Below are 26,148 nucleotides of genomic sequence, written 5' to 3' on the forward strand. Positions count from 1 at the left end.
TACGGAATCCAACATCCCGTCCGAGATTATTTTTCACCTTTGCATTGGGCAGCCTCACTTTGTTTTTTACCAAACCGGTGGGAAAGAAGGAAAATATAGCCTACGTAGAGGTGAATAATAGTGACTTGCATTGGAAATGCTTTGGATTCCGTCTCGCGTGTTTTCGACTTTTTCCGTCCGGCGCATTTTTTTTATTTTTACATTCAGAGAGAATCCAACATCCCATCCGAGATTATTTTTCATTTTTGTATTGGGCAGTCTCACATTGTTTTTTACCAAAATGGTGGAAAATAGGAAAAATACAACCTATAGTGGAGGAGGACAAATTTAAGCTCGCTAATAATGTGTAGCCTTATTCAAATCAAACACTAGCAGCGAACAATTGTCTCAATCCTTGAGTTACAAATGTCAACTTACAAGGCTCTATTTTGAAGAGGTTTCCTACAAAGAGAGTGATTTGAAGTACACCGTGTAAAAATTAATTGGCGCTGTAATTGCGCTGGAGCGAGTAAAGATTAATTGCGTAATAACACAGTAAAGCACGTGCAAATTAGTTGGACCACGTGACAATTAGTTGCGTGGTAGTAAAGTCATTTCAGAACCACGCATGAAAGTCAACGAGCGTGAGAACAGAAGGTCTCCACATCTTGACCAAAAAGTCAAGAGTGTGAGAAAGAGAGGGAAAATTAATCATGGACACGAACGCAGGTGAATTTAATTAAACATTCATTGAATTTTTGTTACAATTGGTGATTCAATTGATGCTCACCATTTTTTCAGATTCAGTACTGGAGTTTCTGGGACACATTCCGTTGCTACAGAGACTCCCTAGTTCATCTCTCAAGATGATCGCACGTGTTGTTCAATTCAAACATTTCAGTAAGAACAGAGAAAAACAGTACAATTTAGATTATTTTGTTTTGAATTTGTAACTGTTTGATTGGGATGTTGTGTTGTTGTAGACCGTGGTGATCTCGTTGTTCGAGAAGGAGATAATGGGGATGGAACTTACTTCATATGGGATGGAGAGGTAACATGTTGTTGTTTATTGATTATTTGTTTGTAAGCTCATTATCTGTTGTTGTGATTGTGCAGGCGGAGGTGTGTGGACCTTACAATGAGGAGGAAGAAAGTCGATCTGAGTTTTGTTTTAAACGATATGATCACTTTAGTTGCGGTGAGAAACCACTTCATCCATTTATCTTTGTTGTCGTCAAGATTTGGTGCTATACTGTTGGTAGTTAAAATATCGTTTTAACTTTGCTATTGTTTGAGTCAACTGTTCAAGTTTATTGATGTTGCTAAATCAATGATCTTGTAGGTACTGTAACTCCTGTTCACAAGGCAGATGTAATTGCTTTGTCTAAGGTATTTACTTTCTTAAAGACCAGTGTTATTATGTCAATTTTAGCATATTTACACCCCCCACCAACACATGCACACACCGAAAAGCAAGGATGAGATAGATTAGACTCTGATGCATTGTAATTTGATGACGGCAGCTCACCTGCTTGGTGCTGCCTAATAGATACAGTTCTTTAATGAAGCCAAAATCGATATGGAATGTTGATGATACACTATGCTCAATGTTGGAACATTTACTGCAGTTGGAGCCAATAGACGTAAGTTTCATTATTCGATTCTTTTACCCTCTCGGTATTAGGAGAGGATACAAAAAAAAAACACAATCTAATTAATTCATATATTAAATGAACACAACTTTTTCATGAGTAAGATATAATTTACTAGTATTGTGATTTGTACTCATCCTTTTTGTTTCTGTCTTTTTAAGGTCAACACTTTTCGTGGATTCACTTTGCGAGATGCTCCGAGGTTTGCACAAGTTTTTGGAGGACAACTGGTTGGGCAGGTCTGTTCTAGTCTTCGTTTTTGTTACTTCAGTTTGTCTCAACTCTGTATATCTCTCTTTTCAATCTTATCTTTTGGAATATAGTCTGATCTGAGAAGTAACTCGGCATTAAAATTTAAAAACATGCAAGTAGCTTTCAAAATCTAACAAAGAAAATAGTCCATTTTCCATCTAAGAACCGAATTTTTTTATATAAAAATACTTGAACTTGTTGAAGAGTTAACTTTCACAAGAATGACAACTTCAGCACTTGAATGGACACATTAAGTTTCTTTTTTCCCCCATTCTTTCAAATTCTAGATCAGGAACAACTACAAATGCAACAAACTCTTTTTTTGCTTTTATCTGCAACAAAATCCATTTTAGATCATCTGCCGAAGATTTGTGGCAGAAACAAAGAGATCCTTAAAATAGAAGAAGAATACTATACAGATCTAGTAAACTATAGTGAGCCAGTAGTGGATTTAGTGATTCTTTGCATAAGGTGCACATGGCAGCGATAATTTCTCAAATGAATTTACCTCAGTGATCAACGTTACCAATACATTAATATCTAGTTGATGTTTTATTAATAGATAGTTTTTATCGCAGAATTCTTAATGCACTGTATCTCTAAAATGCTATGCGATTTGCAGGCCTTGGCTGCAGCATCAAAGACTGTTGATTGCCTTAAGTTTGTCCATAGTTTGCAGAGTTGTTTTCTTCTTGCTGGGGATCTTAAAGGTGAGTGCATTTTCTATGTCTTAGATTAAATAGTCACCAGGGACGCCGTCACCAGCCACTGAGATAACATCAGTAGCTGTTTATGATGAACCGTAGTATCTTATTGCTTCCCCGAGCCTTAGGAGGCTGTCATACCACATTTTATAAGCAAAAATGACCCCATTGTCCTTGTTCATAATAACCACCTCCCCTTTTTAATTATTCCACTCTATGCTATCTACGACAGTGGTCTTGGAAAAGTGGGGTATGGCCCATGGGTTTTGGGAAGATGTTAATCAATGTGGAATTGCTGCAGACGTTTATATATTATTTTTTTTCTTAGGAATATTTGTTTTGTTTTGTTTTGTGTACAAAAAATTTACTTTGAGGCAACAAAGTAATCTCGGTATTGTTGCCAACCATACATTTTGCACATCTCATGGTGTTTGTTTTCTTTTTCTCCGATCATAACAGACCGTAATGCTCCTGTTGTCATATCAATTAGTTTTTTACTTGTTAAATATTAATTGTAAAGTTGCATTTAGTGTGCTTTAGTTAACATCTTTAGAACGTCTTAATCCTATATGTTTATATCGTTTGAATCTTATAGCTAGAGCATTTCAGCCTATTTTAATTTGCATTAGTGCCACATGCTAGATCTGTCATATTGTCTTTTCAGGTGCAAGAAATTAGTTATTTTGGATAATACCCTTTGTGGTCTTGCCTAAGTGTAAACATACTTTCCTCCAGTGCCAATTGTTTACCAGGTCCATCATCTACGTGATGGGAATAGCTTTGCAACTCGAAGAGTAGATGCTATGCAAAATGGAAATATCATATTCACTTTGCTAGCTTCATTTCAAGTAATGTCTTTTTATCCATGGACTTAAGTTTTTTATCATGTAATTGTAAATAAATTTACACACACCACTCTTATAGCATACCTTAATAATTTTGGAAAATATTATATCAAGTGGTTTCAACTAGATCTGCATGTTGCTTGAGCTCAAGCTGTTTTTATTGATAGAGAATAGAAGTGATTATAGGACAAGGATGCTCAGAGAAATTCGAAGGAATGTAATGTTCTTGTAACTTTATTTTACAGAAAGAAGACCAGGGATATGAGCACCAGGAAATTACAATGCCATCCGTGCCTGCTCCAGAGATGGTATATAAATTTCCTTGACTTTCATGTATATCAAGTATTCTATAGGATTTATGTGCAGCTAAGTTGTAAGTAACTGAACAAGTTATTGCAGCTTCTTTCAATGGAAGAGCTACGAGAAAGTCATCTTACCGATCCACGTCTTCTCAGGTTTTCTTCATTTGTATCTATATTTCGATTTGCTCTTCCTAATCCAAACTTTTGAATTCGGTTTAAATGTAAGTTACAGGCCATGTCTTCCCTTACCTCCTTTATAATGACTTCTAACATTCAGTACCAACAGGGATTATAGAAATAGAGTGGCGAACTGGCCAATAGAAATATTGTTCTGTGAGCCAAATAACATCAACGTCAAGACTAAAACACCACCAAGGTTAGATCTAGTTATCCCCTTTTCAAATTTTATCGTGTTAATGGTAACTTGTTTTGTGTATGAACTTTTGTAGTTTGAAATACTGGTTTAGAGCAACCGGAATACTTTCAGATGATCAAGCTTTGCACAGGCAAGTAAATAAACCTCAAACTTCATAATTTAATGGGTTATGCTTGAGTTTATATGTAGAAATAAATCATTCTCTTGTCAATTTAGTTATTCATAAACTTTCAAGTTAACTTTTTAATAGAAGACTTTTATTTGTCAAGGCATGGTAGTATAATAATTTATAGATTTCCAAGAGAACTTCCTAATCAAAGACTGCTTTTTTATCAAGTATGGTGTGGTTGTTAGTTTTATTTCCTTTTCATGCCTTCGTGTCTTTTAGCCTTTTAGGATGGATATTGAAAACATTGATAAAATGAAATTTGTCTCCTTTTGAAATCCTTTGTGTTCGGTGTTCTTCATCATCATGATCTTTTGTTGTTTTTTACCTTGATTTGCGTGGCTTTCAAGTTTTACAAGCGTAGAACTTATGACTAGTAGTATTATCACACTGCATATACAGTTTCCTCGTCTAACTTTTAAATGTGTATGTGTCTAACAACAATTTTGAAGTTAAGCTGATAAAGGAAAACTTGAATGTTTCACCGAGAATCAAAACAGTTTTAAAGCTAAACAAATTCAACACCTTCCTCAGGAATAGAGCTAGGGGGTAAGTTATAAGACTAAAATCGATGCATTTGAGATGCAACGCAAGACACATGCAAAACTAGTCTTTTTCAAGACTTTGCTCTCAATGGATGTTGTTGTATAATTCGAGTAAGGGTGTCAATCCACCTCTTAACATGTGGTGAATAGGGGACTAAATGAATTTAACCATTGGGGGGGGGGGGTGGAGAGAGGTTTTTTCATTTGATGGTGAACATAGTTACTACAAACATGATTAAACAATTTAACTTGAAAGGAAAATGATAAGAGAAAAGAGAGAGTTAAATCCACTAATTTGAATCAATTCTCCATTAATAATGGCAATTTCATTAAGTTTTAATTTTTTAGTTGATTTATAGGCAAATCAATTTTAAGACTCAAACTTTGTTGATCTCTAGTAATATTTCTTTATCTCTAAAGAGATATTACTAGCCTCAAGAATCAAGATAGAACTTTATCTCTAGAGAACTTTCTCAATTCCTAACTTGTTCCCTATATCAACTATTTTGTAGTTGATGTCAAGAACGAGTTTTTTATATTTTAAACAATTGAAATACCTCCATTAATAGGGTTTATCTTCCCTTAGGTTTTATTACACCTTCCTCTAGGTAGGGGTTTAGCCTACGACCATTTGAAAAATAAAAGACTTGAATATAAGTGACAAGAATTTAAGAAAACTTAAATTGCATAAATGAAAATTATATAATAAAACTAGACTATAAAAACTAAAATGGGGAAATTAGTTAGAGAAATTAGACCTCCAGGCTCCACCCCTCCTTTTATAGTTACAAAGGGGTGAAATGAGTGGTCTAGATCAACTCTCACTTTTACAATCTAAATGTTACAATCTAATTTTATCTACTACAATCTAAGAGTCTTAATTCAATCTTACATACTACAATCTAAATGTTATAATCTTATATAATATAAGCTTGGGCCTTGGTGAATAGTAATTGGTTTTGAGTTTTACTTCATGATTATTTGTCCTGACATTTGATCTCACCCAGTCCAGTAAATTGGTTTCAGTCATATACCATTGTGTAGAGCTCGTTATGCTGATCGAATTTATGAAAAAAGGCTCAAAACCAATTAATATTCACCAAGGTCCAAACTTAGATTAAATTAGATTAGATTGTAGTAGGTAAGATTGAATTAAGACTCTTAGATTGTAGTAGATAAGATTAGATTGTAAAAGGGAGAGTTAATCTAGACACTCATTCCACTCTTGTAACTATAAAGGAGGGGTGGAGCACTAATTTCTTTAAATAATTCACGCATTCTAAGTTCATATTTTAGTTTTAGTTAATTTTTGTTAATGCAATTTAATTATCTTTTATTTTCTAATGATCTTAGGTTCAAACCCCTTCTTACAGGAAGGTGTAATAAAACCTAAGTGAGTATTTGACTCCATTAGTGGAGAATTTCAATTGTGTAAAATATAACAAGCATGTTTTCTTCATCATACTACAAAATAGTAGTTGAAGAAGATGAGCTAAGAATTGAGAAGTTCTTTATAGATAAGGTTCTTTCAATTCCTTATGCTAGTGGTATTTCTTTAGAAATAGAAAAATACTACTAGGGATCATAAAATTCTAATCTTGGATTCGATTGTCTATGAATCAATTAAGAGATAAGAACTTCCAATGAAATTTGTATCATTAATGGAGAATTTAATTCAAATTTGTGGATTTAAATTCTCCTCTTTCTTTCTCTTATCATTTTCTAATTTTCTCTTCTTTCAAATATTTGTTTAATACATGTTTGTAGTAATTAATTTCACTATCCAAATGAACCCTTTCTCTCCATCATTCTCTAAAGGCTAAATTCAGTGTGTTCCTTATTCGCCACAAGTTTAGAGGTGGATTGACACCCTTACTCAAACTATACAACAACATCCAATAAGAGTAAGGTCTTGATAATAGTTGAATTTGTGTGTGTCTTGCATTGCATACCATATACACTAAAACATAGAATATCAGTAAGCATAGAAAAGTAGCAGTGTTCCAGTTTGTCAGATCATAAGATCTGCTGTCCAACATTATAACAACCTTATTTTTTTAAAAAGAATATTTATAGCATGTATTTTATTTTGTTTTAGTAGTATTATTTGGACATGGGCCTATTATCTACAAAGTGGGCTAGTGGGCTAAAAAAAAAAAAAAATGAAGGATAAAGATAGAAAGAGAAAAACGTGGGAAGAGAGAGAGATAAGGGATGGGGTTATAACCACCGAACCTCTTTCCTTGTATTAAGGGGGGTTTTTTTTAAAAAAAAAAAAAAAAAAAAAGATGTGATAAAAAGTGAAGAGAGGGAGAGTTTTAGGTTTAAAACAAAGAGAGACAAAGAAAAAAAAAAAGGGGTATTGGTGGTTTCAGCGCGACTTTACTTTCTAGTTTTCTTTATTAGATTCTAACTAACGTTTTGTGATCTCTGGCGAGCGGACTATTTTCTTTTACATATATTCACACCTATTTTTGTTCTTGTGATAATCAATGTTTTGTGGGTTGACGAGGTTACAAAGTAATGGTTATAACATATGGTACGCTATGATTTATGTGAGTAGATATTTATCTTTTCTAAATCGATTGATTGTGATAGTGTGATGTAATTAGTGAAAATTTTATAGGCTGTATTTGGACTAATATGTTGTCGACACATTAACTGTAGATATGAATAATGGACACTTAGAAAAAACAAATCACCAAACTCTCATGGAATGTAAATGCGTACTAGTTAATTGTTGTATTTTTGTTATTAATGGTTGGTGGTTATTGAAAGGGTTAGGTGGTTATTGAAGGGGTTATTGATTGTTTGGTGATTTGAATTATGATTGATTTGGGTTGTTTGTCGATTGGGGGGTTGATGATTTGGGTTGATTTGAAACTTTGGGAAGTTCATCAATGGAGGTCGAGATCTATTTTTTTGGAATGATTTTTGAGTGATGATTAAGTGTTCTTGGTGAATTAATGTTGTTGGGTTTTTCGTGGAATGGTTTTGGAGTTATGTCGAGTGGATTCGGTGGTGGTGTCACGTGCTGGGGAATAAGACGAGGGTGCATGTTATCCTGTGCACTCGTTGTTAGTTAGTGTGGGAAGTGGGTTAGTTAAGTAGGGCTTGGTTTGGTTGGGATTGGCTTAGTTTATTAAGTTGGGTTGGTTTAGTTTATTAAGTTGGGATTGATTTGGTTGGGCTTGGTCTTAAGTCTTTTGAGTGGGCGAATCTATTCTAGTTAGGCTTGGGTCTAGTTATAAGGGTTGGTTATTAACTTTGTGTGGGCTGGGCCTTTACCATATTAAGTGTTTTTTTGTGGATCTATTGTAGTTGTCATGGGTGGGCTGGGGTTTTTTGTTTTAGACTCTTGGGTTGTAGTCTTTGGTTATCTTTTTTTGGGCTTTAGTCTTTGGTTTTGGTTAGTTGGGTCTGAACCATGAGCCATGACCTTAACCATGAACCATGGCTATGACCTTAACCATGAGCCATGAACCATAATCATGAACTATGAACCATGACTTTAACCATGAACCATAGCTATGACCATGAGCCATGACCTTAACCATGAACCATGATTATAACCATGAGTTTGTTGATTATGAAAATGATTTGTTGACCACGACTAGGACTATTGACCGTTGACTTTGACGGTTGATTTTTTTGATTGTCGATTTTTCAAACTTTGGACATATTGAACTTTGTGGACAAATCCAATAAGATGTTGTCGAAATTTGTATAAACATATTTGTCATTATCTAATAAAGATTTGATGTGGTATTATGTAATTATATATATTGACATTGATAGACTTTGACTTTGACTATGTGGCTGATAAGAGCTACGAAGGCTTGTCACACCCCAAATTTTCAGAAAGTTAAAATAGGGAATTATCCAAGATATAATTATCTCAATCGTCACCTTATTCAATCATCTGAAAACCTAGGATGAAACGAAATCCTAATAGCCCATTATCAAACACGACATTAAAAATCTGAGATCAAACTAGATCAAAATAACATCTCTTCATTCATGAATTCAAAAATTATTAACCAACTCTATTACATCTGTTTCAAAACAAAACTTTACACTTTAGAAAATTTAAACCAGAAAGACTCCAAGAGCGAATCCAAATTAAACGTTTTCATCCAATGCATTCTACTATCTATGTTTCCAAGAACACACCCACATTGCAAAACAAAGTAAACATGGGTCAGCAAATTGAATTTGCTGGTATGAGTTAGACTAAAATAAAATAATATAGCAGTATGTTCAATCTTTCAAATCAAGAAATATACTATTACAATAATTTCAACTTGGAAGACAATTTAGTTTCGTTTTCTCAAAACGACATGTAGTTTCTTCCCAATATACATTTTCAAGAAATCTCAAATAACAGTACTCATCATTATCACTTTCCAAAATAACTCACAACATAAATACTATTTACATTCTACTTATTAAATACACATATGATAACTTAATTAAATATGAGTTTGATACACCTTACCTTTTAAGCCAGCACGTCGTTTTATGGTAAGAATTTTACATCAGCCAATCAAATTTTCATTCATAATCAATCTTCATTTAAGACATTGAAGTCTAATTGATAAAACATGGTTTGTCCCACATATTCGGGGAATACCACTTGTCATAACACTAACAGGTCATTCATGACACATTCAATGAATACCTTGGGTCATTCCCGCCATATTGAATGAATACCTATCATATCACTAACAGGTCATTCATGGTATATTCAATGAATACCTTGGGTAATTCCTGCCACATTTCAGGAATACTCATCATAACACTAATAGGTCATTCATAACACATTCAATGAATATTTTGGGTCATTTCCGCCGTATTCCAGGAATACCTATCATAACACTAATAGGTCATTCATGGCACATTCAATGAGTACCTTGGGTCATTTCCGCCACATTCCAGGAATACCCATCATAACACTAACAGGTTATTTATGATACATTCAATGAATATTTTGGGTCATTTTTCCCACATTCAAAGAATACCCATCATAACACTAACAGGTCATTCATGACACATTCAATGAATACCTTGGGTCATTCTCGCTACATTCAAAGAATACCCATCATAACACTAACATGTCATTCATGACACATTCAATGAATACTTTGGGTCATTCCTGCCACATTCAAAGAATACCCATCATAGCACTAACATGTCATTCCAATAAAAAAAAAAAAAAAAAAACACTAACAGGTCATTTATAACACATTCAATGAACACCTTTTAAACTATTACAATCATGTAATTAAATACTAACGTTGTACACATATAGTTATCACAAAAACTAATATATAATATAATGGCTGCACTTTTGCTCAAAGCTGCCTACGTATCCAAATCTTTCAAAGTCAAAGTCCATCAGTGCCAATATATATAATTACATAATATAACGTCAAATCTTTATTAAACAATGACAAACATGTTTATACACGTTTCGACAACATCCTATTATTGGATTTGTCCATAAAATTCAATATGTCAAAAGTCTGAAAAATCAACAATCAAAAAGTCAACAGTCAAAGTCGACGATCAACAGTCCTAGTCGTGGTCATCAGATCATTTTCATGGTCATAGTCATGGTTCATAGTTAAGGTCATGACTCATGGTCATAAAGCTATGGTTAAGGTCATGGCTCATGGTTCAAACCCAACTAACCAAAACCAAAGACTAAAGCCCAAGAGTCTAAAACAAAAAACCCCAGCCCATGACAACTAAAACAAATCCACAAAAAAACATTTAATATGGTAAGGGCCCAATCCACACAAAGTTAAGAACCAACCCTATAACTAGACCCAAGCCTAACTATAACAGATTCGTCCCACTCAAAAGGCTTAAGACCAAGCCAAACCAAATCAAGCCCAACTTAATAAACTAATCCAACCCAACTTAATAAACTAAGCTAAGCCCAACTAAACCAAGCCCTACTTTAACCACACTAACTAACAACGGGTGCACAGGATAACATGCACTCTCGTCTTATTCCCCAACACGTGACACCACCACCGAATCCACTCGTTATAACTCCAAAACCATTCAGTTTTGCTCCCCTACAAAAAACCCAACAACATTAATTAAGCAAGAATACTAAATCATCACTAAAAAATCATTTCAAAAAAATAGATCTCCACCTCCATTGATGAACTTCCCAAAGTTTCAAATCAACCCAAATCATCAAGCAACCAAATAACATTAAACAACCCCTCAATCGACAAACAACCCAAATCAATCATAATCCAAATCGCTAAGCAATCAATAACCACCTGGCAGTATTTTCAATCATAACCATCAAGAACAAAAATACAATAGTTAACAACTATTACGTATTGCGAGTTTGGTAATCTGTTTTTTCTAATAGTGTCCATTATTCATATCTACAGTTAATGTGTCAACAACTTATTAGTCCAAATACAGGCTATAGAATTTTCATTAATTACATCACACTATCATAGTGAAATCAATCGATTTAGAAAAGATAAATATCTACTTACAAAAATCATAGCGTACTATATGTTATAACCATTACTTTGTGACCTCGTCAACCCACAAAACATTGATTATCACAAGAACAAAAATAGGTGTGAATATATGTAAAAGAAAATAGTCCACTCACCAGAGATCGGAAAACGTTAGTTAGAATCTAGTAATGAAAACCGGAAAGTGACGTCCCGCCGAAGCCGCCAATACCCCTTTTTCTTGTCTCTTTGTCTCTCTTTGTTTTAAACCTAGAACTCTCCTTCTCTTCACTTTTTCTCATGTATCCTCTTTTTTTCTTTTCTTTTATTTTTATTTTTATTGTTTTTAGTTTTAAAAAAAACCTTAATACAAAGAAAGAGGTTTGGTGGTTATAACCCCCAGCCTTTATCTCTCTCTTCTCATGTTTTTCTCTTTCTATCTTTATCCTTCATTTTTTTTTTTTTTTTTTTTAGCCCACTAGCCCACTTTGTAGATAATAGGCCCATATCCAAATAATGCTAATAAAACAAAATAAAATACATGCTATAAATATTCTTTTTAAAAAATAGGGTTTTTATAATATACACACCTTAAAGGAATCTTGTCCTGAGATTTTAGGAAAGAACGTAGATTAACTTAACAAACACTATGTCAAACAATAATTGTTTATAAAGTCTAAAGTTAACATATTACATTTCAACAACTAAGTTTTAAGAAATAATCTAAAACATAGTATGAACATTAATTAAACATGTCATTTACAACTTGCCCAAAAAAATCATGATAAACAAATATCAGAAATGTGATATAAGTGTATACCCAAGTTTATACACTTTAAAAGGAATACACATATATAACACCATATAACATTACATGTAGACATACGTAAATACAAACCACGTATGAGAATCACCACTTTATGCGAAAATACAGGAGACCAAAATCTAAAACGAAAACAAAACAAACTTGTAAACAACAAGGAAACTTAACACCACAAAAAATACTCCTACTACCCATTACCACAATTCGAGGACTACCTAGACTTTCTCATTCTAGGCTAACCTATGCTCTCCGTTGCATGGACCCTAATTTCCTCAGATCGCGTTTGTCCTGCGGACAACCGTGCGTGGTGGGGACCTGACACAAAAAACGGACCCAAATTCTCGGATCTTGCCGCGGTCCAAATCGCCGCATCTGCGTGTCCAAATCGGACACTTTCATCCGGGCCCAAACATGCACACTCCGATGCTCGATACCAAACATTCACACTCCAAAGTTAAATGTGCCATGAATGACCTGTTAGTGCTATGATGGGTATTTCTGGAATGTGGCGGGAATTACCCAAGGTATTAATTGTATGTGCCATGAATGACTTGTTAGTGTTATGATGGATATTCTTTGAATGTAGGCGGGAATGACCCAAAGATATTAATTGAATGTGCCGTGAATGACCAATTAGTGTTATGATGAGTATTCTTGGAATGTGGCAAGAATGACCAAGGTATTCATTGAATGTGCGATGAATGACCTGTTAGTGTTATAATAGGTATTTATTGAATGTCGCGGGAATGACCCAAGATATTCATTGAATGTGTCATGAATGACTTGTTAGTGTTATGATAAGTGGTATTCCTCGAATATGCGGGACAAACCATGTTTTATCAACATTTTGTTTCTTATCTTATTTTGTGGATTGAACAAATGCTATTAAATGTTCATTTTTATGTCTCTAATATACCATTTCAATTTGCACAAATATTAAGGTGCAAAGTTTGCTCAAATGGTTGAGTTGCAGGTGTGTGGTGGCATATATATCTGATATATCATTCTTACAAGTAGCCATCAATCCTCACCTCATAAGGGGTTTGAAGATAATGTCACTCACTTTGGACCACTCGTAAGTTTTTATTATATTAATATTATGCTTTAATGCATTTGCACATGATGGAGGAAGTCCTTTCCTTTGAACATAGAATTATATTTCTGGCATTTTCAGGCACTTTTAAAGAGAATTTACTATTTGTTTTTTTCTTAATTTTTTTTTAAAAATTTTCCAGGATGTGGTTTCACAGGCCCTTTAGAGCTGATGAGTGGTTGCTATATGTGGTAAGTATCAACAACTATGCTCGTTTTCTTGTTTCCTGGCAGTGGTTTCTCTGAAATTATCCGTCTACTGTTTTGCAGATGGACAGCCCTTCTTCCAGTAATGCCCGTGGTTTCTCTTTAGGTCGCATCTTTAACAGGAAGGGTGAGGTAAATGTCTAGCTTGATACACATTTCTTACAGAGGTTGGATATGTTTCATTTTCTTTTCTTCTCTCTAAGTCTTTCCTAATGGATGATCAAATTTTGTTTACATAATGGGCAGCTTGTTATGTCGTTAAGTCAAGAGGGTCTAATGAGGACGGTGAAAACACCAAATCCTGTACCCATCTCAAAGTTGTAGACATGAAAAACAGGGTAAGGTATTTGTTCCTACAAAACTATGCATCCATCAAAATATGAAATAGGAGTTTGGCATCTCAAGAATTTTGGTTTCTATATAAGGTTTTGGTTGGGTTAATAAGTGTATGTTAGACCAACTGCACTGTATTCCTGCAATTACTGGTACAGATGATACTTTATATATCTACATATTTTCCCCCTTAGCTACACTAGGAAAATGAGACCAAAATCAGTCGCAGAAACTTGGACTTGTAAAAATAGAAGAAAGAACACTACGACTCTCTTAATGTGCGTTTTATAGTAAATATGTTGCTAGAAGTCTAGAACAATTTAGATATCACTTCGACATAAGATCTTTAAATGAGTAATGGTGCTCACTTTTGGTCAAAAAGCTCATTCTTGGTAAATAGTAGTGTTTGGCATGCCTAACATTCTTCGCAGCCATTAAGGATTGTCTGCAGAAAATATGAAAAATTAAATTGTTAACGGTTTTATTTCTGCTATGTTCATTGTTGTTTATGAAGGGCCTCCAAATTAGTATCGACGGAAGATGTTTATGTAGCCATGTAGGTAACACAAGAAACGAGAGAGATTTTCATCTGATGCATTCCATTCTCTCCTAGTAACATAAGATATTAAAAGGTTGCTCCACGAGAAATAGTATATTATATGATGGCGTTTGTTTGAAGGATTTTGCTATTGAATCAGTCGTCAAGTGATGGAAACTTCTGACATATTCAGTTGCGGTAAACAAGATACGGATAAAATGTATGCGAAGGGAAAAACATGACAAGCAAGAAGAAAAAGGTAAAACGTTAAAGCATGAAATACAGCATTAGAACAATTCATGCCAGTGAGGGCCTGCTCCAATATCAGTAGAAACAGTTTCCCAGACTTTGTCCGGTTGTATACTTGTATTGCCTGCATTTCATTGGCCTATATGATATAGAAAATAACATCCAACCTTGTATTAACATTATAATTAAGTACATTTACAATTCTTTTGCTCATATGGCCATGAAAAATTCATATGAGATGTAAGTTTGACATGGAGATGATGGCGGGGAGGGATGAGTTTGGGACTTCAATTGAAAACGCAACCAATTTGGTAACTAAGTAACTGAGAAACTGTTCTTCTCCTAGATTATTAAGGATCTAAATTGATAACTATGATTGTATGACATGGACACATGGTATACAAATGAGGTAGCTTCGTATAGATTAAAGTCTTGCACCAAATGACACTCCATTTGTACCAAGTCCACCACCACATTAATCCTTGAATCACTCATTTCCTCAGGGGTTCTTGGCAAGTGCTGGATTGCGATTCTACCATGTAGCCATCAACCCGCTAAATAAAAGAATTTCCAAGACTAGTGCAAAATGCAACAGCCGGATAGTGACAGCTTGAAATGGGAATAGGCAAAAGAAGTTGGTTAGCATGCCATCCAACACTCGATTGATGGAATCATCCATGAGACTAATCCAAAATGCAACAGCCGAATAGTGCGTGAGTTAGTAAAGGCGGATGATTAGAAGGTAGCATTTATGCTAAACATCGAGTGCGTATGCCAGTTGGATACTTGGGGAGTGGGGTTCAAAACTTTAAACATCGAGTGCGATGCCAGTTGGATACTTGGGGAGTTGAGTTCAAAACTTCAAAAATAGAGTAACACTCGAGGGCAAAAGGGACGAAAAAATCACCCACAATACCATTTTTTTGTAATCACTAATAGGGTGACAGTTTTGTACATGACCCACTAACCCGACATGAATCCGATATGAAATTAGGATTGGGAAAAAAGGATTTTGAGTGTGACTTGCCGAACCTGGATTGGATTAGGGTCACATATGTTAACCCGAATAAACCGTCAATAAACCCAATTAGTTTTCGGATTTAATGGGTTGGGTTATTAACTCGTGACCTATATAACCTGTTGTTTTAAGATAAGTTTCATTATTTTTTTAAATCTTATTATCTCGACAATCTAAAATAAACGATTAAAATGAGAATGATTAGCCGTCATATTGATTCATTCGACAAAATATATGTTTTGTTATTTAATTTTCATATTGAATTATGGATGGTTTTTGATAATTAATACATATATATTTTTTATATATGTTTTTTTTTATAAATAAAATTGTAAAATACTAATAATTATATTATTCAATTTTTATTAATATGTAATTAAATTATATATAGTTTTTGAGAATTAATATATTTTTTTTATAATTTTTTTTGATAAATAAAATCGTGAAATATTAAATATTTTGCATACGGGTTGTCTGTGAATTTGATTCGAAATTGATCCGCTGGCTTAGCGGGTCACCCATTATATAGGCGGATTGGGTTTGGATTTGACATACTCGACAAGATTAGTAATTGGGCCGGATTTGGGTTTGCTCTCCTAACATGTGACCCGAATATAACACCACACTAACCCGACTCAACATGCAGGGCCGGCCCTAGCTTCGGTGTGGCCTTAAGCGAAACTCAGAACTTGAGGCCTTTTTCCAAACCAAATTTTAAGTTAGTTACTCCATTTTTTTTGTTTGCAATTCTACACTTTAGTTATTTTTAAAGTTTCTTTGCCTAATAGGATTGAAATTTATGCTTATTTTGATTAATTTGTTTTCATAGATGTCTGTTAGACTTATCATTTGTGGAGATATAGTATAGAGATGGAAAATTGAAAATTTAACCATTTGAAATTTGAGATATTTTCGGAATTCTTTTTAACATAAGAGAAGGAGAGTTATTACCTTTTATTAGGAGACTTTTATGGGATATGTATTATGTTTTGTAGTATCCAAAAATCTTTTAGTAAGATTTATTAGCTATTTAGTAGGAATTTATAGTACGATTTTTGTAGAAATTTGAGGCCTTTTTTCACTGGAGACCTTAGGCAATCGCCTAACTCGCCTTATGGACGAGCCGGCACTGTCAACATGAACCATTGCGAGTGAAAATAAGAAAAAAAACGTTTCAATACTGAAATGCCTACTAAGTAGTGATTGGGGCAGTGATTTTGAGAAAACTCTGTTGAGTGATTTCGGTCCAAAATCGGCCCTCGACTATTTTCTTGAACTTAAGAATTCGTAAAGTCGTGAGACGAAAGGCTACGAAGCAACTCATAAATGTGTTGCACACATACCACTCACTAAGAGACAGCAAAGTTATTTAAACACGTGGGATGAAACATTATTTACACGTGGATCGAAGACAACAAAAACAAAGATTTGTCTCTCTCCAAACCCTCAAAAGAGCCCACGTGTGCACCAAAGCAGTCAACATAGCTCGAGAGAGAAGAGCGTAGTGGTCTGTGACTCTCTCTCTCTCTCTTTGCGTTTGTTTCGGAAAGAACGGTAAAGGAAATTAAATAATGGACACCGACTCAGGTAAAGCTCCCTATTTATATTCTTTCTCCAATCCTTTACTAATTCATTCGGCTATTTTTTAATTCGATTGTTGATCATAATCAGTGATAGAGTTTCTGGGACACGTACCAACACGACCCATTGCCAGTGAAAATAAGAAAAAAAAACGTTTCCAGTGATTTTTGAGAAAATGCCTATAGAGTGATTTTGGCCCAAAATCGGTCCTCGACTATTTTCTTTAAACTTCAAATTCGTAAAGTCGTTAGAATCAAACCATTGGCCATGAGCCCACGAGTCACGAAATAGACACCAAATGCTACACGAAGCAACTCATAAATGTGTTGCACACATACCACTCACTAAGAGACAGCAAAGTTATTTGAGCACGTGGGATGAAACATTATTTACACGTGGCTGGAAGACAACAAAACCAAGATTTCTCTCTCCAAAGTCCAAACCCACAAAAGAACCCACGTGTGCACCAAAGCAGTCATATTATAGCCCGAACTCTCTCTCTGCGTTTGTTTCGGAAATTAAATCATGGATACCGACTCAGGTAAGTTCCCCTATTTATATTCGGTTCCTTTACTAATTCATCCGTCTATTTTTTAATTCGATTGTTGATCATAATCAGTGATAGAGTTTCTGGGACACGTACCATTGCTACAAAGACTCCCTAGTTCATCTCTCAAGAAAATTGCCCAATTTGTTCAAATCAAACACTTCCGTAAGAACCATCTTTTTTTCCCCCTCTTGTTATTATATATAATATAATATAATTTGTTGTTACTTTTGTTTTTTGCTCTGATTGGGATGATGCTTTTGTTTGTTGTTAGAACGAGGTGATCACATAGTTCGAGAAGGGGAGAATGGGGACGGAATTTATTTTATTTGGGATGGAGAGGTTAGTTTCTTCTCGTTGTAGATCAATTTATATGTTTTGACGAGTGTTGAGTGGATAGCTTTGTTAATGCAGGCTGAGGTCTGTGGACCTTTGAATGTTGACGAAGAGAATCGAACTGAGCTTCTATTGAAACGATACGATTATTTTAGTTACGGTTAGAACCAACTTTAATTCATTTGTTTATTTGTGGGATGTAACATGAAGTGTCTACCAAGTGGATATATAGTTCATTGTTTGTTTATTCTCCACAATGTTTCAACTTTTTAGGTGTTATTGAATCAAGGTTTTTGTAGGTACTGCAACTTCTGTCCACGAAGCAGACGTAATTGCTTTGTCTAAGGTAGCTCCTTTAAGATTTTGATTGCCTTACTACGTTAATCTTAGAATTATTGTTTTGGAAGATACAAGTAAGGGACTAAGGGTGTATAAGGTCTTAAGGTACAATAGGTAATAGTGCTCGCGCTCTGGCTTAGGAAAAGTGAAGCACTAAGCAACGTGGCCTGAAAGCTAAGAAAGGAAGGAGAGAGAAACTTAGAATCAAGGTCTTAAGAAATGAACAGTAATCAAGGTCTTTTGTTGACCTTGTAAAGTGTTGTCACATGATCCCCATGTGACATAGGGTTGGTAAAGAAACAGCTGGCAGGTTTCGACTGACCTCTTTCTCACACGGGTCCTAGTCCATGTGATATGCCTGTAACCTAAGTTACTGGACGATGCCACGTGTTTGACGGTGTTGGAAACATCTTCTTGCACATCAGCGCTGGGTAATTGTAACTTGATACTTCGTGACCCTCCAGACCACTGGATCCTTGCGTCTCCCTCATATTCTACTGGCCTTTTCCAGCTAGGTGCATGTTGACGCTGTGATGAGTTGAGTACGCTGACTTGTGCCAGTATAGTGTCCAATCAGGCTTTATATATACCATCTATGTCGAGTAACCTATCCATGTGGCATTATCAGGCTTTATATATGCTGACTGTGCCAGGTGCCACGTTAAGCACATGTAGTTCAAGGTGCCTACAGAAGCACAATAATCCCATACGATTCCCCAGAGGAGATGATGTGGCATGACTTCTCAGTTTGGATGTCGGTCAATGTTTCGAAAAAGAAAGCTCTTTTAGGAATTATTGTTCACAATTTTCAAGGAGTTGACATCCACCAAACAGACCAAGTGAAACCTTCCATGTCATCCTTGTATGGTATTACTATAAAATGGACATGTTATTGGATCATTATTGCGTTCAGACACCCCCAAATACACACACTCAAGCACATCGAAAACCAAAGACTGTTGTATATGTAAATTATTTGATCCTGATGAGCTGTTATTAATGATGGCAGCTGACCTGCTTGGTGTTGCCTAGTGAATATAGCTCCTTAATGAAGTCAAAATCAATATGGAACGCTGATGAAACACTATGCTCAATGTTGGAGCATATACTGCAGTTGGATCCAATAGAAGTAAGTTCCTTTTCTCCATTCTAATGTTCTAAATATTCGAACCTCAGAGATAGGGGTGCTTAGGATTTTAGATTAGTCAGGACTTACTCTTTTCTATTTTTGTTCTATAAAAAGATATTTGTATATCTATCTACTATCACACACACTCTTTCTGTAGTATCAACTATTGTCCTGAGACTTGGTAATATTAATTCATCCCCTATTGTTTCACACAGTATAAGAGACTAATCTATTTCTCACAAAATTATGCTCCAAGTCCCAAGAGTAGCCTCTAATGATGAAAAGTGTATGAATGGTTGAAGAGATTAACTGGCATTTATGTATGCATCCTCATCCGATGTAAATATTATTGTGTTTTTGTCATCAATAATGTCTTTATAAGGTTAAAAAATTGTGTGGTCCATACTGATCCTTTCTGCTTTCCTCTGTTTGTTTCTAAGGTGAATACATTTCGCGGATTCACTTTACCAGATGCTCCAAAATTTGCACAAGTTTTTGGAGGACAATTCATTGGGCAGGCATGGTCTAGTATTGCTCTCTGTTACTTCAATTTATCTCTCTCGCTCTCTCTAATTTTATTAATTTATTTTTAATGTGTTGTCTGATTAGACATTAAACTCTGAAGTACAATATTCATATTATATTGTTTACAAACAGAATAACAAAATGATCAAGTTTCATCTAGGAGCTATTATTTTTTTTAATCTAGTTTAGTGAAAAATTGACCATTATAACAACAACTTCATCTTTTGAGTGGTGGGACAAATATTGTGTTTCTTTCCTTCAAAGTGTTTCCCATTTATTCCAAACCCCTGGTCTTGAACAACTACAAATGCAATAAACTTTGTTACTGTTTATATCTACAAGAACATCCATGATAAGATAATCTCCTGAAGAATTATAGTAAAAACACAGTGATCCTGAAAACTGGATGAAAATATCCTAAAGTTTTAGTAAACCTTAGGAGCCAGCAGTGGTTTGATTGATGCCCCATTAACCTTAGTTTCTCATATAACTTTCAGTGTGTTTTCTGATTCGATTTCAATTGTCAATACTTTACTTGGAGTCATAAAATACGATGTAATTGAACTTCTATCAGTAAAAGAGCTTGTATCCCAAGTGTTCTAATGCACTTCATCTTCACATTTGGGATTTGCAGGCCCTGGCTGCAGCATCTAAGACTGTTGATTCACTTAAGTTTGTCCATAGTTTGCACAGTTATTTTCTTCTTGCTGGGGATCTTAACAGTAAGTTCATTTTCTAGCTCTTAGATTAAATACCGAAGTACAATGGATTGATGTTGCAGATTATTGTATTTATTTTTTTTTTTTTTGGTGAAAGTGGAAACTTGAATCATAATAAATTATACAAAGGAAGAGGACAAGGGTGGTACAAATTCCGCAGCTAGTCCTTTATGAATAGCAAATCCTATCCTCATATTCATCACATTTTTCTTTTCTTTTCCTTTTCAATCTGGTTTGTTTGTTTTTTTTGTAACAATTTATGTCAACATATTTCTTGGTATCTGAAACTATAGGGGTGGTGTGTCATATACAAAATCTATTGGACATTCCATAGTCTCCAAGAAGTCTTAAAATAGTCTACTCTCCTCATGTGACGTAATTCAAAAACTTATTTTTTTATTTTTGGATAAGCAAGTCCTCAGTCCTCACTGAGCTTCTCTTGTTTTATAGTTGAAATATGTTGTTTCCGTCCTTAATTGCTCATTCTGTACTTGTCTCTGTTCGAGATGTGTTTCTGCCTTTGGCCCTTGAAGCTCTGGATTATACTCCTTGATGATATTCTTTGGCCCAGGAACAGTTCCACATGTTATGAGGGTAGAGCACAAAACTTTATAACCTTTAGATTTTTATGGGACACGCCAATTTTTGAACAAACCGTATCATGTAGAAACCATTTACAATGTATTATTCCATAAGTGCATCTTTTTTGAACACATTGTGATACCAATTTTAAATGTGTTGGAAGATTTGCTTGGGATTGTCAAGAAAAGAAAACCGGGAAGATGGTTTCTTAAGAATTGTAGCTCTGGACATGTTAATCAACTCTGGGAAAACAGAGTTGTAGTTGCTAAAAGAACTATGGTCCGAAAAAGGAAACTGTTTTTATTTGTATTTTTTGCTGCTTAATTTTTCACTTTTTTTAAGCATGTGATGTGGCTTGATTAAATTCTTTATGGCATCTGATTCTCTTAAGGGGAAGTTGTTTTTATTTTTTTTTTTTTAATCTTGCCTATCCAAAAATCCGTCCAGGACTCCAGGAACACCAATTTATTTAGTGTAGGAGTAAACCTATTTTATTCTTGCCTAAACATAAAGTTCTTTGTTCCAGTGCCAATTATTTACCAGGTGCATCGCCTACGTGATGGGAATAGCTTTGCAACTCGAAGAGTAGATGCAACACAGAAAGGGAATGTCGTATTCACTTTGCTTGCTTCATTCCAAGTAATGTTTTTAACCCTTCTCTCCATAAGGTGTAAAGTTCTTCTTAGAGCTTCCTCCCCCTCTGTTAAACTTTTAAGGGTTAACTAGTATTACCCCCCCACTAGATGAGCCAATTAGGATTTCCCCCCCACTAGATGGGAAATTAGGGTCTCCCCCCTAAATACACACAAAAAAAAAGTCAAAGTGGGTTGACCGAATTTTTTTTGTGTGTATTTAGGGGGGAGGCCCTAATTTCCCATCTAGTGGGGAATCCTAATTGGCTCATCTAGTAGGGGGGTAACACTAGTTCACCCAACTTTTAATAGCATTCACTGGCATCTTTTTTCATCTTCTTTTATTTTCTTTCTTTTTTATTGAATGTAAAAGTAAAAACTGAAAGCTTTAGAATTATGCAAGTCAGCTGTGCCAGTAGTTGTCTGTCCAAAAAATTCTTTTCAAGAAAGTATTTATTCAAGTCGTTGTATGTATCTAGAAATTGGGTTTTGCAGGAACATTATTTATTCCAAATCCCTTTGTGATTTCTTAAATGATCGATTACTATGTTTTTTACTTTTTGGTGGAAAAGCACATTCTCTCGAAGAATATAACTGCTTAAAATTATGTTTTTCCAATAACGAAGCTTTCAACAGGCAATAAGAGTATAAGACACATCCTTAGGCTAAGCTGCGCTATATATCCTTGCTAATCTTATATCACAAATATCATTTTTTTTTAATACTCTACTCCATTTCGATCTTCCTTTGGAGTAAAATTTTTACGACCTACTGAATCCTTAGTAGAAGCTAATAGATCGACGGTTCTATTAGTTTTCCTGGTACACAGGGTAATATGTGGTCATGTACTCATGTGGAATACATCTAGCTGGTTGACCAACTCTCAATTTCATTAGTGTGTTAGAGCAATGCCATGGCGGCCTTTCTTTCTACAACTTGGTTTTTCTTATAATATAAGTCACAATAGATTTAACTTCATACAACACAGTGGTGAACTGTTGCTGCTTTTATTGATTGAAAAAAAAAATGTTATGCTTCTACAGATTTATTTGAATGTAATATTGCAACACGTTCATTTTACAGAAGGAGGAAGAAGGGTTTGAGCACCAGGAAGTTACAATGCCATCTGTGCCTGCTCCGGAAAGGGTAATGGATTTGCATTACTTTTGTATACTATAGTAATATAGTATTTCCTTGGATTGATGTTCTGGTGGTTGACTTCCAGTAACTTATTGCAGCTTCTATCAATGGAAGAGCTGCGGGAAAAACGCCTTACTGATCCTCGTCTTCCCAGGTTTTCTTTTAATTTTAATTAAGTTTCAATACTTTTCTTTGTTATTTATTTGTTAGAAGTCTAATACCGATTGCTTTCAAGTCTGTAAAAGAATTTAATTCATTAACAATGTGGGATTTGGTTAGGTATTCAATAGAAGGTCGACACGGTTGACATATCAATGTAGGCCAACTCTGCCCTTTCTACTTTTTGTAACTGACAATGAACATTTTGTACAGGGAGTATCGGAACAAAGTGGCCACCAAAAATTTTATTCCGTGGCCAGTAGAAATAAAGTTCTGTGAGCCAAATAACAGCACCAACCAGAGTAAAACCCCACCAAGGTAAACGCTAATAGTTTTCCGTCTTTTATAGAATTTCAGTTTTAGTTGTTATGTTAATGTGACTCATTATTATATTTGTTTTTTTGCAGTTTAAAATACTGGTTTAGAGCAAGAGGAAAACTTTCAGACGACCAGGCTTTGCATAGGTAGGTAACTAAACCTCATAAATAAATTCAAAGTTTCTCTCGGATGGCTATACTTGACTTGATCTGTATGAACGATATTATTTCTTTCTCGTCAATTTATGGACTTCTAGGAAAACTGCCAGAGAATCCTTTTGTGTTGCAAGAGTGGTGTGGTTATCAGTTTACTTTTTATATCTTGGCTTCATATTCTTTAAGTTGAGGAATTGAGGATTTTTTAAAGAATGGTGTATTAATGTCTTCCACAGGACTTTGGTAATCCTTGTTTTATATAATTTGCATGTACCTTTTTCTAAATGTTTTTAAAGTAACTGATTGATCGGTAATGGAATTATTTCATTCTGCTAGTGTGTCATTCTCAGGTACAGTTACTTGATGTAACTAAGAAAAATAAAATAAAATTCTAACTGCAAATTTTGAAACTAAACAAGTTCAACCAACACCTTCGTGAGAAAACAAGCTTGATGCAAGCATAGGACTCCCACAGATTTCAAAATTTGCAATGAAGCATAGGATCTAGTATTTAATTTTTTGTTTCTGTCATATTTTTTATTTGAAGAAATGACCTTGTTGTACATGTCTTTCTTTTACCACTTCAACTTGCACAAATGTTAAGGTGCTATGTTTGTTCTAATTGCTGGCTTGCAGGTGTGTGGTGGCATATATTTCTGATCTTATATTTCTGTCAGTAAGCCTCAATCCTCACCGCAGAAGGGGTTTGAAGTCGGCATCACTCACTTTGGACCACTCGTAAGTTCTAAAGTTTATCCGCTTAGGAACGTCCTTCAGTTTGAGCATAGGAATAGTATTTTGGTAGTCTCACACTGTTTTTATGAAAATTAATCTCTCTTTTCTCTCCAGGATGTGGTTTCACAGGCCCTTTAGAGCTGATGAATGGATTTTATATGTGGCAAGTATCAGTATCTTTTTTTTTCCTGGTTGTGCTTTCCAAAACCTAATGTGTCTACCGTTTTATAGATGGAGAGCCCTATTTCCAGTAATGCTCGTGGCTTCTGTTTAGGTCGCATGTTTAACGGGAAGGGAGAGGTACATTTCTAGGTTGATACACATTAGATGCTTGGATATGTGCTGCTGTTTTTCTTCTTCCCAAGCCATTTCATAATGGAAAATCAAATTTTCTTGTTGATGCACAGCTTCTTGTATCATTGTCTCAAGAGGGCCTAATTAGGACAGCTAAAACACCAAGACCAGTAACCAACTCAAAGCTGTAGGCTTGACAGACATGGTAAGTACTAGTTTATTCAGTACAAAAAAATGCACCATTACATGTTTAAACAGATTTGGCATTTCAAGAGTTATGAATTCTACGTAAAAGTTTTTGGGTGGATTAATAAGTGCATCGCTAGACCAACTGTGCTGGATTTTTGCAATTAGTGATAGATAAAAATTATTATCATATCTTGCAATTGACATGTTAGCCACATTGATTTCAGGTCTGATGTTAATGGGGTTGTCATTAATATGTATTGACAGCAATACATACGCATTATCCCATAGAAAAGGAGGCATATTTGTTTTGGAGGGAAAGATGTACAGGGAAGGCGCTAGCAGAACGAGTGCTCAAGTTGTGAAGAAGCGGATGCGTTTCTCTATTTTTGTTTGTATTTTCACTAAAAGTGAACTGTTCTTGACATGTAATACTTATTAAACCACTCCCTAATCAGGGTTTATTTTTTTAAAGATTAGATATTAAGTGGCCGCCTAAAATAAGGTCATACACAGTTTTGATACTTCGAGTAGTAGAAAATTGCCAAACACGTCAGCCAGTCACTAAACCGGGCCAAAATGCCTGTCTTCGTAGGATTTGTTTGATTAATTCTACGGAGACAGGTATTTTGGTCCGGTTTAGTGACTGGCTGACGTGTTTGGCAATTTTCTACTACTCTCAAATCCACAACTCAAACAAAGAAAACAAAATTATTCTACTACCCTTTTTATTCCCAATTTCTCATCTAATAATGTTTTAGATTTTGCAATAATGTTTTATACTCTTAGAGTCTGTAAATTGAAATTCTTCGTCACTAAAGAACATAAAATTATCACTAAAAACATAAAATTAGAATAAAATTTTATTTGAGAATGGGACTTGCTAGGAAAGATGATTCTAAAAATTTATTAATGAAAAAAAGTTTTCACAAGTTTTATATTTGTAAGGAGATTTTGTCTCCAATCATAAAATAAAGATACAATCCCCTCTTTTTTTTTAAAAAGAACCAAAAATTGGTATTGTTCAGAGTTCCTTGTAGAATTGGGAGTCAATGTTAGGAAAACCAAGCTAAATAATGTCGCCCTAGAATTATTGTTGAGTTTTTCAACAGAGCAATCAGATTTTATTCACTCGTGGCAAGTATTACAATGTCCGTCCCTCGTGGGTAGTCGGCAAGGAGATAAAAGTGGTTGTTACG

The 26,148-nt window shown here is 34.8% G+C and overlaps 2 protein-coding genes across 29 annotated transcripts; both read left to right on the forward strand.

Moving 5' to 3' along the window:
• Positions 1-585: 585 nt before the first annotated feature.
• LOC147513580 (acyl-CoA hydrolase 2-like) lies at positions 586-14,767 on the forward strand. 26 transcript variants are annotated; one of them, XR_015215539.1, is made up of 19 exons: positions 586-708; positions 781-879; positions 963-1,030; positions 1,096-1,177; positions 1,322-1,368; positions 1,503-1,622; positions 1,793-1,870; positions 2,506-2,593; positions 3,323-3,435; positions 3,678-3,740; positions 3,823-3,887; positions 4,021-4,110; positions 4,184-4,240; positions 13,109-13,210; positions 13,371-13,419; positions 13,498-13,566; positions 13,681-13,777; positions 14,282-14,372; positions 14,462-14,563. XR_015215539.1 is itself a non-coding variant. In XM_086596700.1 (18 exons), the coding sequence occupies exons 1-17, from the start codon at positions 693-695 to the stop codon at positions 13,756-13,758; spliced, it is 1,284 nt and encodes a 427-aa protein (XP_086452826.1). In that variant the 5' UTR covers positions 586-692; the 3' UTR covers positions 13,759-13,777; positions 14,466-14,767. The 26 variants fall into 26 exon arrangements, 22 of the variants coding, with proteins under 22 accessions (XP_086452826.1, XP_086452819.1, XP_086452823.1 ...); XR_015215540.1 differs by having other exon boundaries at positions 14,320-14,372; XR_015215537.1 differs by having other exon boundaries at positions 13,681-13,772.
• A 2,201-nt stretch (positions 14,768-16,968) lies between these two features.
• LOC147513581 (acyl-CoA hydrolase 2-like) lies at positions 16,969-25,458 on the forward strand. 3 transcript variants are annotated; one of them, XM_086596708.1, is made up of 18 exons: positions 16,969-17,159; positions 17,773-17,865; positions 17,975-18,042; positions 18,115-18,196; positions 18,336-18,382; positions 19,385-19,504; positions 19,945-20,022; positions 20,664-20,751; positions 21,857-21,969; positions 23,046-23,108; positions 23,201-23,256; positions 23,475-23,579; positions 23,669-23,725; positions 24,371-24,472; positions 24,584-24,632; positions 24,701-24,769; positions 24,877-24,968; positions 25,177-25,458. In XM_086596708.1, exons 1-17 carry the CDS (start codon positions 17,144-17,146, stop codon positions 24,952-24,954), a joined length of 1,284 nt encoding a protein of 427 aa, XP_086452834.1. In that variant the 5' UTR covers positions 16,969-17,143; the 3' UTR covers positions 24,955-24,968; positions 25,177-25,458. The 3 variants fall into 3 exon arrangements, with proteins under 3 accessions (XP_086452834.1, XP_086452833.1, XP_086452836.1); XM_086596707.1 differs by lacking the exon at positions 16,969-17,159 and adding an exon at positions 17,541-17,694; XM_086596710.1 differs by lacking the exon at positions 16,969-17,159 and adding an exon at positions 17,541-17,694 and having other exon boundaries at positions 18,115-18,190.
• The last annotated feature ends 690 nt before the right edge of the window (positions 25,459-26,148 follow it).

Source organism: Coptis chinensis, chromosome 3, assembly GCF_015680905.1.
Source record: "Coptis chinensis isolate HL-2020 chromosome 3, ASM1568090v1, whole genome shotgun sequence".
NCBI lineage: Eukaryota > Viridiplantae > Streptophyta > Magnoliopsida > Ranunculales > Ranunculaceae > Coptis > Coptis chinensis.

Coding starts and splice junctions, on each gene's coding strand:
- LOC147513581 (XM_086596708.1), top strand. Junction 18,043..18,114: donor ATTTTATTTGGGATGGAGAG/GTTAGTTTCTTC, acceptor TTGTTAATGCAG/GCTGAGGTCTGTGGACCTTT. Junction 24,633..24,700: donor ATGAATGGATTTTATATGTG/GCAAGTATCAGT, acceptor ACCGTTTTATAG/ATGGAGAGCCCTATTTCCAG.
- LOC147513580 (XM_086596684.1), top strand. Junction 3,888..4,020: donor ACCGATCCACGTCTTCTCAG/GTTTTCTTCATT, acceptor CAGTACCAACAG/GGATTATAGAAATAGAGTGG. Junction 13,211..13,370: donor TCACTCACTTTGGACCACTC/GTAAGTTTTTAT, acceptor AAAATTTTCCAG/GATGTGGTTTCACAGGCCCT.